Source organism: Peromyscus eremicus, chromosome 19 (assembly GCF_949786415.1).
Source record: "Peromyscus eremicus chromosome 19, PerEre_H2_v1, whole genome shotgun sequence".
Classification (NCBI taxonomy): Eukaryota; Metazoa; Chordata; class Mammalia; order Rodentia; family Cricetidae; genus Peromyscus; species Peromyscus eremicus.
The window spans coordinates 22,298,475-22,313,236 of NC_081435.1; the positions used below are offsets into that span (position 1 = coordinate 22,298,475).

Here is a 14,762-nt window from a genome sequence, read left to right on the forward strand (position 1 = left end):
ACCAGCCAACCAGCCAAAGGAAAGGGAACACGTAAGCACAGCAGTGGAGAGGAGAACCGTAACAGAAGGGGCTGACACTGAACAGTGAGGTGGCTCATGGAAACACAAGGATGGGAGTGGACACGGAGTCACCACAGATCCCCGTTTACAAGGAACCAGGTAGACATTCCAAAGTCAAAGAATGATTTTCAATGTCACAATCGTGACGGAATGTTCTCTTAAGATAGCCCCATTTATAGTCCATTCTAGTCACACCAGGGCATCTAAGCATCTGGCTGAATCTGAGGATGCATCTGTTACAGTTCCAGACCAAAGCTACAAGTTCAGTGATATTTTAAAAAATGAAGTATGTGTAGAACAGTCACTGAATTCCACTTTTTAGCAATGACCTTCTGCTGGTGAGGAGGGGCCACCGCTGGCTGTTTCCTATGTCAGCTACTGCTCAGTGTGATGTCACCAGTGGATACCTGGCTGTTTTCAGTCACTCCCAGAATAAATATGCACATAAAGACACAGGCATGTTTTTATAGGGTTTACAGAAGAATGCTACCTAGATATCAAAATTAAACTGTATTTAATTGTGCCTATGGTTACAAGAATGGCTACTCTCTTGTCACTGTGGTCTTTCTAATAGGTGACATAGTACAAGTCAATGAACAATGCATTTACCTTCACAGACTATGGAGGACTTTTCCTCTTGTCTAAGCTATTGGCAAACTCACATAACATACCAGGAGTAAAGCACAACATTTACATTAACAATCATTAAAAATTTTACAAAATGTTCACAAAGCTCCAAAATAACATGAAAAGCATTGTGCTTGCACACTTCGTAATTTCCAAGCAGCCAAATACTTTATCCTGAGGCAATTTCACTTTTGTGAATAGACTACGCTAAAGGACCTGTATCTAAATCTTGGTATTTCATCCTTTCCACAGACTTCCACAACCAAACAAGGTGCAAACAATGCTTAAGAAAACCGAAATGCCCTATTTACATAGCTACTTACTTTCCACATAAAACGAGGTTGTACTAGGGAACCCAAACACCTTCCATGTTTCTACGGGCTGCGCAGCAGACGGGACTGATGACATTTACAGATCATGCAGCTGAGGGAAGGGAGGACAGACTCAACAGACCTCAGCACTGGGAGCGGAACGTGTTAGGCCTTTCGTAGAGCTTTTCGCAAATCACCATAGAAGTTGGTTAAAGTGCTGGCCATTGCTGTATCCACCGCGGACTGAGGGATCATGCCGCGCAGATCCGTTTGAATATAGCCCGTCAGAAGACTCTGGCTTGGACTGTCTTTGAGCGGCACACAAAACCAGCCGCAGGGATGGTTATAGCCACGGACAAATTCCGGCCTTGTTTCACTCCAGTCGAGACTCACCCCTACAAGACAGTTTAAAATAACATCACTAACAGTAATAACTGGCAGTTGTCTAACACTCTCACTTTAAAAATATTATCATATTCTTTGTTTAAATAGTTTTTTTCTTATCCATACAAATGAAAACTAATCCCCAGGTGTGACCACAGCAAAATGAAAATGATAACTACCCAAGAGAATTCTGGGGCAGGGTTGATAGGTAATGGAGAAAATTCAAATGCCTTCAGAATAGATGACATAGTATCATCTTGGTAACTCTTTGGAAACCACAAATCTTAGCTGCAGCAGCCAGGCCTCAAAGTGACAAGAACACAATGGATGGTCCATACTATTTCCCTCAGGCACAGCCACCCCCTAACTTTAGTACTCATAGCAAAATAAACAAGTAGACGGCAATTTACAACTCGTTTATACTTACACATAACAAAGTACTAAGTTATCTACACGTTTTAAAAACAGGAGGCTTCTAGTGGCAGTATTTTTAATCCCCCCCCCACAAAACCAACACAATTCAAAGAAGGAAATTTAAAAATTAAATAAATATATATGTATATGTATATATAAATATATATCTATTATACATGTGTATGTGCATACACATATACCAAGAAACTGTTTTGAGAAGCCTAGAATAAAATATCAATTATTGGATCCCTTTCTCAGAATCAGTCAAGTCATCTATTTTTGCTATGCACGAAGTCGAGGATATTATGTAACTGGGAATAACAAGTTATCAGAAATGGTTGAGGGCTCATCCTCAACAAGACATTTATACCCGAATGGTCCAGGGAACATTCCAGTTGTGGAGGGGGCACATCTCAGAGGCAGAACAAAGAGTGAAGGCTGGGCCGGGCGGTGGTGGCGCACGCCTTTAATCCCAGCACTCGGGAGGCAGAGCCAGGAGGATCTCTGTGAGTTCGAGGCCAGCCTGGTCTCCAAAGCGAGTTCCAGGAAAGGCGCAAAGCTACACAGAGAAACCCTGTCTCGAAAAACCAAAACAACAACAAAAAAAAAGAGTGAAGGGTGCAAAATGCTATCCTCTAAGCTCAACAGAACAACTACTGTAGTCTTGAACTCACAACGATAGTCATCTTCACTGGGTCCACATAAGACTGGCCAGGTCAACAACTGAAGGAAGAGAGGCTCCTGGGACCCCACCCACCCCTTACTGTTGAACACTGAGATTCTGGGGGAGGAGGAGCCATTTCAGTTGTGTGCCCCCTGCCAAGCCCACCAGGCTCCAAACAAAATGAGAAAATATGAATGTGAGAAAGAGATATCCAGGGAAAAGTCCGGGGTAAATAAGGAAATAATAGAGAGAGAGAAAGTAGTCAGCATGCATTATGTACATGTGTGAAATGTCAAAGAACACATTTAATTAATACAAAAATGAAAAAAATCCCCCAGGATAATTTGAAATAACATATATTCTCAGTTAAAATATGTTGTCATATGATATTTAATCTGTCATTTAATCCCTAGAATTTAGCATTTAAGAAAAGAAACTAGCAATAATTGAGGATTAAAAATATACCTGATACGGAAAGACTTAGGGTAAAAACTTCAATATCTGAAGTAGACTTTAAGAAAGAACAAGTTTTAGGTTATTACCACAGGATAAAAGTCCTTCTTCATAGCCCACAGTATAGGAGAAATCAACAAACTCTCTTGGGGAAATAATATTCAAAAGTTGACCAGCAGTGGTGTAACGCATCACACAGCAATTCTAGAAAGACAAAAGGTAAGATTGGTGTCGCCATCAGACATGCAGAGTCATATACCAAGATCAATCTCTAGTAAGAACTGACACTCACTCAAGATGTTTTGGTCTAAGAGTACCAATTCCTACAGTGGTTCGAAAGGGATAATCTCTGTTCTAAATATCAGTGCTATGGTAAGAACATGATGATGATATATAAAAATACAGAGACATATTCGGTATTTAAATCTCTATTTAATTAGAGGTACACTGGGAAAACTCAGTACTAACATTCATTATAAAATTAGGAAACTCAACTTTAAACTCAGCACCAGGGAGATAGGGGCAGGTGGATCTGAGTTTGAGGCTAGCGCTCTACATAGCAAGTTTTAGGCCAGTGTGGGTTAGTTATACAATGAGAAGACCCTGTCTCCAAAAAAAAAAAAAATGAACAATAAAATAAAATGGAGAAACTTGGAACTTTTAAAAGGCAGCACAGGGTTATCCTGTGGGATCTTTGCTATGACTACTATTCGAAAAGAAATGAATGCAATCAATGCAAGCACATACAAATGTGGACACTCACACAGGTGGTGTCTCTCTCTCTCAACACACACACCCTCTGTAGTAGTTTTCTTACACAGATACCTCTTCCAAGTGCTCCAAAATATCCAGTGAAGTCATTAACGGGTCCCAATACAAACGGCTGGGCCCTGGGCGTATGTGGTCTATTACATTACTGACAGTATCATCCATAACACCTTGGGCTTTGTAGCTGAAGAAAAAAAAAAGAAACAAAGGCTTTCCAAATGAAAATTTTCAGTGCAGCGCTAACACGGAAAACTTAATGGTGTTTTTATAAAGGAAAAAATACCCTAACAACTTGTCTAATAAATAAAAAGTCTATCAATTATTTTATCAAACTATGTCCTTTGTCCTCAAATTAGAAAATAGAAAACTGAAGGTTATACTACATCATCATAAACACAGTGACGTCCCTTCACATTATAATATAGGCCCAGTCTATCGCACATTCCAAAACTTCCATGCAATTCTGTTCTCTCCTTAGTTATTCTCAAACATTAGTACATGTGTATTTTTACCATGACTTTTTTTCCCTTCTGCCTTGCCCCCCAACACTCTCCTGTACATAGCTCATTGCTCTTTCAAATTCATTAATTGTTGTTACATGCATATGTGTGTGTGTGTGTGTGTGTGTGTGTGTGTGTGTGTGTGTGTGTATGTATGTATGTATTCCTAAATATACCCTGCTCAGTCTGCACACTACTTGTGTGCGTTTTTCAGGGCTGACTACTTGGTACTGGGTAACAGCTGACATGCTCTTCCCTGGGGAAGACTATGTCCTCCACTCTCTGCACTCCTTAGCTGCCTGTAGGTCTTTGTGCAGGGTTGGGGCCTCCTGGGCTTCCCCCATCCATTATGGCATGCTGTTGTTATTGCTCAGCTCACAGTTAGGGATACAGCTACAAAACACATCTACACCTAAGGAACATTATGGAAGGCGAGGAAAGACTGGAAGAGCCAGGGAGGACCTGGGAGTGTGCTGTGACACTATGTCTCCTTGTAATGTCAGAAACTACACCCCTAACACTCATACATGAGGACACTGGCTTTTAAGAACTTTCTCATCATAGATTTGGAAAAGATATGTATAATACATATAAATGGGCTACATGTTATTACTGAAGCTATATATGCACAATTCCTTTACAGTTAAAGAAAATGATAACCCAACAGAAGATGGGCGAAGCACATACTAATCTGAAATGTCAAATACTGTAATCAAATACACACTAACAGGATACCATTTCAATTACCCTTCAGAATGCCCAATAGTAAACTTGAGATCTCTGAATATTAATCTGAGAATGGCCACAGTTATTTCCCTAGAAAGCTGCACACTGTCACAAATTTGTATACAACCTAGAGGAACTCCAAGTAGCTATTCACAAACCCAGTAAAGCCCCTTTCTTAAATTCTTGTTTAATCGCTCCCATCTTCCTCACTGTTATTCCAGAAAATTCAAAACCTTGTGAGGACCTGGAGAGGAAGCATGGAAGTTGGCAGAGGGCAAGCAAACCTGCATTCCTTTGTACAGAACTGAGGCACCCTTCAGAAGTATGTTTCCTCACCTCCAAGCTTGACGCTGTGGCTGTGTAGCAGCTATAACATCTTCCCTAAATAAACTTCTCATCCATATTTAAGGAGCAGAGACAATTCTTTTGTCTAGAATATGAATTAGCCCTTCATTTCTTAAGAAACATCTGAGCAGGGGTGAAGGGGGATGGCGAACGCCTTTAATCCCAGCACTCGAGAGGCAGAGCCAGGCGAATCTCTGTGAGTTCGAGGCCAGCCTGGGCTACCAAGTGAGTTCCAGTAAAGGCTCCAAAGCTACACAGAGAAATCCTGTCTCGAAAAACCAAAACAAAAGAAAGAAACATCTATTCTTCTGTAAGTCTTACAACACTTACTGCTCCCTTAGCTCTTTCTATGCTTTCAATCCCAGCTGGGAACAACTGATCTAAAGGATGAATTCCCAGATTCTTACAATGCTTGACCCGACTGCAATCTCCCTGTCCATGTCAAAGATACTGTACACCTCACGTTTCTGGAAACAGTATCTCTGGTATAGCACTTCAGAACATTCTGAATAAACTATGTGGGGCCAGAGGCTTCATTTTTAAAAAGGGCTGAGCCTTAGCCGGGCAGTGGTGGCGCACACCTTTAATCCCAGCACTCGGGAGGCAGAGCCAGGTGGATCTCTGTGAGTTCGAGGCCAGCCTGGTCTACACAGTGAGATCCAAGACAGGCACCCAAACCACACAGAGAAACCCTGTCTTGAAAAACCAAAAAAAAAAGGGGGGGGGGCTGAGCCTTAAGGGTTTGAACATTCTACTTTAATTCCATAAGGCAACTGTCCATTCTGACTTAAAAAAATAAAAATCAGTATCCTTCTCTTGACTATAGGTATAGTTCATGTTCAACTATAAGACTAAAACGAAGAAACAAAAGTTATTCATAATACTACCATTTAGAGATGAATTTTGTCTTAGGCAAAACATTTTAATAAAAGTACATACTTAAAATAAGCCAATGGATGTGCTGAGCATTCAACTCTATTTTGCATTACAGTATGAGCACTTTTTATATCATGAAGTAATCTTTTAAAACACAATTTTTAAAGGTTACCAACATTCTACCAAGTATAGATATTTTCATAATTTACTATCGAGATGCCTAGTTCTTAATATTCATAATAACGCCACGATGAGACATCAAATACCTAAATCACTATTATTTTACTGCTGGGGTCTTCCAGGTGAACTTTTTAACAGAATGCTAGCTGGGCATAGGAATTCATGCAGTCAGGAAAGTGAAGTAGAAAGTGCCTTATGAGTATGAGACTGAACTACATGGTGAGTTCAAGGCTGCCCTGTCTCAAAAGCCATTAAAAAGTTCTATAACCCCTAGCAATGTAGACTATTAGAAGGATCATGTATGCCATGCTATGAAGTTCAGATTTTTATTTGCCTACTGCTATTATATATGACCAACGCAATCCACAAAATATATGATCATTTTTAAGGCTTTGAATTTATATGAGCAATTTGCTTCTCAGAAAGTTTAAAACCATAAAAATAAAAGCTAAATTCTACTGTGATCATGTAATATGAGTTATAAAACTAAGAATTTACTTACAGATATCCATTAAACTCTTCTGAGGGTTTTCTCCAAACTGTGACATCTTTCTAGAAAAATAAAAACATTCTATGGTGATAATCACATGGTTGGAACCTTACACACAAAATTAATTCTATAAGTTTAGAGCACTTAACTTTGCTTTAAAAAACAACTAAAGTGGCCAGGCGGTGGTGGTGCACGCCTTTAATCCCAGCACTTGGGAGGCAGAGCCAGGCGGATCTCTGTGAGTTCAAGGCCAGCCTGGGCTACCAAGTGAGTTCCAGGAAAGGCGCAAAGCTACACAGAGAAACCCTGTCTCAAAAAACCAAAAAAAAAAAAAAAAAAAAAAAAAAAAAAACTAAAGTAATTTCTCAGAGCGAAAGAGAAATCTGTATTTGAATTTCTTCTGTATCACACTGTACTTATATTATGCACCTTAAAGATTTTTCAGTAGCTTAGAAATTCAAAGACTTTATTTCCCAACTGACTCTAAATAGAAAACTGAGAACTAGAGAAGAGCCTGGCGTCTAGACTTGGCTCTAACACTCTGCCACACAAGAGTATGGCCAAATTACGTGGTAAAGCGGAATACTAACCGGCCACTCACAAACTCCTGACATCTGACATGAGTACAAACTTTCAATGACCATCCTTCCTTAAACTCTTTTTGTTGACTTGGAAAACTTCTTTGCTCTCGTTGCCATGAACTGATTATCAAGTCCAACAAGTAAAGAGCTAATGAGTCCTTTCCTTGGTAACATGACCCACCATCATATCAGAAGAATTACTGACTGTACATCCATCAACACATTATTTCTCATCCATATTTTTCCTAATATTTTAAAAGTCATCAGACAATTTGTTGGCCATTGTGGTGGCCCACAGAGGCTACCCAGTGAGACCTTACTCAGGGTCAGAGAATCTGAGCTTGCTTTACCCAGCAGTGAAACATAAAGGTGTGATTTGACCACAGGCGTGCTTACCAGGTGTTCTGAAGGGTCTACACTATGGTGTGCTTTGATCTTGCAAGGGGGAGGTCTTTTGCCTCTCCCCTTGGCACTGGTATAAAAAGCCCTTTTGAATAAAGGCCTGGGGCAGCTGGGTATTAATACAGGACCCTCCCAAAATTATCCTGTGTTTCTGTCTTTTCTTATCATCTTTTTCTATCTTTCTACCTAGTATTTCCTCATTCCTCTCTCCTCTACCCAAGAACCCTTTGAAAGGTGGGAGCAGATAGGAGCAGGACTCCCAGACTGCCACAGGCCATACACTAAATTACCCAAGCAGTAATGGATCATGCGCACGCCTTTAATCCCAGCACTTAGGAAGCAGAGCCAGGCAGATCTCTGTGAGTTCAAGGCCAGCCTGGTCTACAGAGTGAGATCCAGGAAAGGCTCCAAAACTACACAAAGAAACCCTGTCTCAAAAAACAAACAAAAAAAACAGTAATTACATGTATTTACCATTTTCTTGGCAACTCGCCACTTATCTTCTTCAATGTTATGATACTGGATCAGAGTGTTTTGAAGTTTAGTTGAAAAAGAGGCAACATCAGATAGGCCTTCCATTTTGATCTTCCTGTTATAGAAACCAAGATTAGCATCAGCAAATACTTAAGTCAAATCTCTATTCGGAATAACTGCTCCTGGGGGAGCTATAAAAGACAGCTGCACCTGCACCCCACTCCCAATGAACTAATCAGAAACTCTGAGACTAGGAGCTGGGTAGAAAATTTTCCTAAAAGCTTGAGATGAATAATCCATAGCCACAGATAATAAGCAGACTCTTTGTTATTAGAATCACGATATAAAATAATAAAGAGAGACAGATGCAAGAAGAGGGAGGAGGTGGCTCTCTTATCTATAGGCTGTTAATGCTCAAGTATTCCTCTAATTCTCAGCTCTCCAGGGTATTCCAAAGTCCACATCCAGAAGCCTCCTTAGAACTTTGCTCCAAAGGAGCATCTTTACGTGCCCAGCATTATCTTAGCAATTTATTATTAAAATGACACTGAGCCCAGATTCTCAAGCCAAAAGGCTGGGAATCACCCTTTGTGATTAGTAAAGATTCCTATTCACACCACCATTCCCCACTGCCTAGTGTTCTACTTCCTAGGGTTTTATGCTCCTCGATCTAAGCCTGTCAAGACTTTAGATCTTTGGCCTTGGGATTTCTCTGCCTGGACTGCTGGATTCCAAATCTTAGCAGGACGAACAACTTGCAGTACCAACTGCCATTAAAACTCCTGTCCTCAACACTGACTTCTGCAAGTTACTGCTCTCTTTCTTTATTCCTCAGAGTGCTTGGCAGTATCCAAAGCTCATTTATTTATTGGCGTATAATTCTTCTCTTTAACCACCTCGCCTAACTTACAGAACAAAGGTCTCTGTCATAATCACCACTGTCTAGCTCTCACCTAGAACACTGTGGCTTTTAATATCACTGTTGACATTTTCTCCCTACACACAAGATTTGATAACCTTTATCATCTTTGGATGCCAAGATACCAGTTCTTGGCATAATTCCTATATCATTCCTACTCTTTCCATTCCTGCAAAAGGTTAACAGAGAAAAGCTGTCCATTAAATTACTAAAAACAAATTCAGGAAAATCTTCATTAATAATTTGGTCTTCCAACCAGAGCTCAGTACTATTGATCTGAAAACTAAAGGTTTTGGAAATAAATCAAAGCTGTAGCCAATATTTAAATATCACAATGCAGAGTACAGAAACCTACAATACTAAAATTAGGTAGAAAGATGAGAAAGTGAATGTGGAAAATTCAATAACTTGAGACTTGAGATCCATAAAAGCGATGTAAAATTTGTAAGTATAGACCACACCTATCCATGGAAAGTGGATGAGCTCATTCCAAAAGTCTACCAGTCAAGAATATAAACTGCCACTTAAGAATGTGCCAACTTAACAGCCAGTACAATGACCTTATTCAAGGGTGTGGTACAAACAAGTGCAAATTCTTGGAGAGCTTATAAAAGAAATGTATCCAGTACCGGGAACATTTCGATTAGGTCACATTCTGTAAACCCAGACGCCCCCTGCTAGCTTCCTGTGGGTGACAGATAAGAACTTTCTATTTTTTCAAAATTATTTGATAGAAATCAAATGAAATAGAAAGCCACTGTTATCATAACCAAACATTAACTTTGTTGTAACAGTACAAGCGACCTATAAAGATGAGAATCTACAACTTTCAGACATTTATTTTGGCAATTATTCACATCTACTCACCAGTGCAATTTCAAGCCTTTTGGTGTTACTTATGTGTAGCTGAACTTCATTGCATCATTTCTATTCTTTCTTTCTTTCTCCCCCCCCCCACTCCCCACGGTTTCTCTGTGTAGCTTTGGTGCCTGTCCTGGAACTCGCTTTGTAGATCAGGCTGGCCTCAAACTCACATAGATCCGCCTGGCTCTGCCTCCTAAGTGTTGGGATTAAAGGCGTTCGCCACCACCGCCCAGCTTCTATTCTTTTCTGATGGACTGCCTTAAAAACTGGGTAGCTCCCCCTCCACTGTTTTCTTACAATCCATACTGTAACTACTCAATTATATTCTACCATTTAGCTACACAATCTTTTGGGCTATAAAATATAGCTGTTCAGGGTTGTGCTTTCTAACTAGCATGATGTGGAAACCCAATATATAAAGTAAGTATTGCCATTTACACCAGCCATCTGTGAACTTCTGAACAAAGAGAATCTCCACTACCATGGTGCACGCCTTTAATCCCAGCACTCGGGAGGCAGAGCCAGGAGGATCTCTGTGAGTTCAAGGCCAGCCTGGGCTAACAAGTGAGTTCCAGGAAAGGCGCAAAGCTACACAGAGAAACCCTGTCTTGAAAAAAAAAAAAAAGAAAGAAAGAAAAGAAAAAGAAAATAGAGCACACAGTATACCAGTATACCCTTCTGCGATTAGCAGCCCTGGAAATGGTTTTAAATACCACTCCGAATTTCCCCTTACTAACTCAATCTTTTATTCTCTTGACCTTGTAACAGAAATTTCTCCAACCATACCAAATATCAAAGATAAGAGGCACCACCTAACTAAAGAAACTTTAACAACTCCATACAAAAGGTCAAAATCCTGTCAGTCCTCAGACCAAGTATAAATCAATGTCCACTTTATATCTTTTTTTAAGTTAACCTTTGTGTTTATGTTTCCTCCATAGCTACTTGTTCTTTTGTAGTTTAATACACTTATTAAAGATTTTCTGGCTTCAGAACTTTTAATCTTCCATTACTCAATTAATAAAGTTTTTATGTGCATCATGTCAATTTAACAAGCCACAGAGTTTCTTCAACAAGATAGAAAATAGAAGGCCTTATCAAATGATACATTCTAACATAAACATGTTAACAAATGCTCAGTCTCCAATCTATCTTGAACCATTAATTTAACTTTGAGTCGAGTACAGTAGCTTTCCATTTTTGAGACTGGCACTTGCTCAATATAGGGGCATGAGGCATGAAAGCATACTTCTGCGGTGTGTATAATGACCTTCTTTCAAATGCTCACCGTGACACACCGCCTGACCATGTTAACAATCTTTCCAGTGTGCAATATTTACATTCTAATGATACCACAGCCTTCGTTTTGAATCTAATTTAGTGCTCAAGTCTTTAATGCTCTTAATCCTCTTGAGGAACAGTTCTTAAAGTAGGAACGTCCTATTGTGAGGTTAGTCTTTCTGATAGTATTACACTATGCAAGAGCTCATCCTGGCATTATCACTACTTTACAGAAAGGGAATGCAGCAGTGGGAAAGTTAAATTAGTTCTTCCAGATTCCAAAGACAAATAAGTAAGGGAACAAAAGTTCCAAGCCAGGCTCTTTGATCTGAGTTCACGGGTCAGTCTGGAAAAAACAAACGCTGAAAGCTGATCCGCAGACTCTTGCCAACTTTATTTACATAAAAACCTGACCCCACAATGTACTGAACTGTTTTCCTAGCTCCCGAACCCCCAAACCTCCAATAACCTTCCCTAAGTGGATAGGAAGGAAATCCGCAGCAGTAACTTCCACGAGTTACAACGTGGACTTGCAAGTTACTGAGCACCGGGGAAGTTAAGTGTCCCTTGTGAACCCCGTCTGCGTGGAAGCGTGATGAGAGGAAATGGCTCTTGCACCTCTTCCGGGGACCACGGAAGAGTCTCCACGGAGCACGCCCTCAGGACTTCTCCCACAGCCCTGCCGTCACCACGGAACAGCTGGGGAAACTGAGGCCTACTCCGCTCGCGGCCCTTGGGCGGCGGCGGCGGCTCTCGTCCCGCTCCGGTGTCACTCGCACCCAGGGACAGACACCCCTCTCCCTGCTGCGGGGAGCAGCTCCAGGAGACTCTCGCTCCCGTCTGTCCGCCCGCCTTCTCTCCCTCCCTCCAGCCCGTTTACCTGAGGATGCCAGGCAGCCCCGATGTCCAGAAAAACCGGGCTCGCCGCTCCGGGAACCCCGCGCTTCAGCAAGCTGTTTTTCCAACCCGCCCAGGCGCGGCTGGGTGCAGCCAATGGGCGCGGGGTGCCTTCGGACCACAGCCAATCAGAAGGCAGCAGGCTGCTCGGGTCAAGGCGGGGCCGCGCCCGCAGCCCCGCCCCGCGCGGACCCTCGGGGACCTCCGGAGAGTGTTAAGCGGAGCAACGTGTGTTCGCTGGGATTGGCTGGCGCCGCGGCGTGAGGGGTCCCGATTGGCCGCCGAGGATGGACCGATGCCGCGTGGGTCTGGGCTGGCCCGAGCCGGACTGAGCTCCCTGCGTGTGTGGGTTTGCCCGTGGGCCTGGATCAGAGCCAGGGTGCCAGGGCCAATTGATTGGGAAAGGTTTGTGCGAGGCCGCGGGGAGATATAACAAATGAGGAAGGATGGTGAGGGACAAGGGCCGCTAGTGTCCACTGTGAAGATCCCAGCTAGGGCACTGCCAAGGCAGGCTGCAAAGTCTGGTGAGAAAAGTACCCCCGCTGGGAGGAAGACCCCTCTTCCTGATAGCTCTCTGGCCTGGTGCTGGAGGGGGAAACTAAGCAATGCAACCACAGTATAAGCCGACCTTTAGCCAAACGGTTTTTCTTGTCTTCAGATAAGAGAGTTCAAAAAACATCCTTAAAAGTAGAGGAGAGGTGTTGGGCAGCTGTGTTTACCGACCTCAACGGTCTGGTTTTCATCCACTCGAAGGAGAGAAACATTCCTGCTGGTAGCTTCTATGAAGTTATCCCTCTCATGTGATCCTCTAGGTCTGAACTCTGAAGACCAGCTTGTTTGCAAATTGCATTTACTAAGATACAAGCTTGAGAACGGAGAGCGGGAAGGGCTGCGTTCGTTATTTTTGACAGACCTGCAGTAAGAATAAATAATACCGCGTACAATTTTAAATTGCCCTTGCTGAGGAATCACTAAACAGCACTGGCTAGGTCTCATACTGTACAGCTCACCGAATTCATTGAATTCCTTAAGCATAGGGTTGGGTTTATTACTATTACTATTATTATTATTATTATTAAAGTTTACAGTTTTTTTTTTGTTGTTTTGTTTTGTTTTATGTGTGTGGTTGATTTTCCTGCGTGTATGTCTGTGCCCTACGTGTATGGTGCACGTAGTGCTCACGGAGGCGAAGCCAGGTGTCCAGAAGAGGGTGTCAGATCCCCTGGGACTGGAGTTACAGACCCTTGTGAGCTGCCCTGTGAGTGCTGGGACTCCAACCCCTGTGCTCTGGAAGAGCAAGTGCTCTTAACCCCCACACACCCCACACCACACCCCCCCCCCGAGCCATCTCTCCAGCCCCAAGATAGGTACACAATACTGATGGGAAGCCCCTCGTATAGATCTTCAAGTGCGTAGTTACTGAGTGGCTCAAGCAGAATTTGATCATCTTCTGATTTCTAAGACTGAGGCTCTGTTTCTCCACAAAACTCATCCTGTGCTCCATTGTTTTTTGTCAGATAGCCGTGTACCACAGCAGGACAAGACCCACGAAAGACCCAACCCTGGAGATTCATGTGATCTGACAGTAGAGAAGAATAACTTTGGAAAAATAGAAAATGTCTCTCGTTCTTAGAATTTAAGACAGGAAACGCCACTCAGCAGCTCTGCATATTCTCTCAGAGATGTCTGGAAAATATGTTAAAGCAAACTTGACTCTTACTTTGAAGGAGATCTGCATGAGGTCATAGATCACATGTACACACTTGTGATTTCTTGTCTCTGGTCCAGGAGACTTTGGTTTCTTGTCTGTTTGTTCTTCGTCTTTTGCCCTGTGGTTTCTTAGCTAGAATGACATTAAGGTAATTGTAAACCGTTGTCTCTATCACAGTGGAATGCCACTAAAGCAAGACCTCAAGTTCAGAAAAAAGAAAACATTATCTGGCCCTGTTATGTAAGGGTTTTCTATGCTCTATGCACGTTAAACGTTTTCCATGTGTTAACCCATTTAATCCAAATATAATATCTGATAATAGACATGTACTATTACCACTGTCCTGACACATATGGAGGGATTGCGGCGAACAGGGCAACAGATAGAAATACCTTTCAAATAGTTTGAAACATGAGAAAATAAGGTTTCCATCTAGTGTTCAAATATAAAAGAGACATATATAAGAGATTTGAACAGTTCTGTGGAAAGCTATCCTAAAGGTAAAAAACCATTTCCCTGACAAGCTCAGTCATCTCATTTAATATATGAACATACCTAAAGAAGGGCAGAACACAGTTCTCAAACAAACAATATACCAACAGTTTCTCAACTGTAGGCAATAAATCTAGAAATAGAATAAAACGACACATATAATTATCCCCAGCTCCCTGAAATTTAAAAAAAAAAAAAAATGTTCCCTAAACTCTGTGATCCTCCCCAGCTACGATGCGTATGAATGACAACAAAGACCAGCATGCCAAGTTGCCCCAAAGGGGCAGTAGTGGCACCCACATTTTGGCAGTAACCAGCAGTAATGTAATTAGACTTAGGCCTC

General features: G+C 41.8%; 1 protein-coding gene across 1 annotated transcript; it reads right to left on the bottom strand.

Moving 5' to 3' along the window:
* Window positions 1-6: 6 nt before the first annotated feature.
* Window positions 7-12,305, bottom strand: Stard4 (StAR related lipid transfer domain containing 4). The gene is made up of 6 exons (XM_059246332.1): window positions 12,200-12,305; window positions 8,256-8,370; window positions 6,811-6,860; window positions 3,739-3,865; window positions 3,003-3,117; window positions 7-1,393 (listed from the first exon to the last, which is right to left on the bottom strand). The coding sequence occupies exons 2-6, from the start codon at window positions 8,358-8,360 to the stop codon at window positions 1,164-1,166; spliced, it is 627 nt and encodes a 208-aa protein (XP_059102315.1). The 5' UTR covers window positions 8,361-8,370; window positions 12,200-12,305; the 3' UTR covers window positions 7-1,163.
* Between the last annotated feature and the right edge of the window lie 2,457 nt (window positions 12,306-14,762).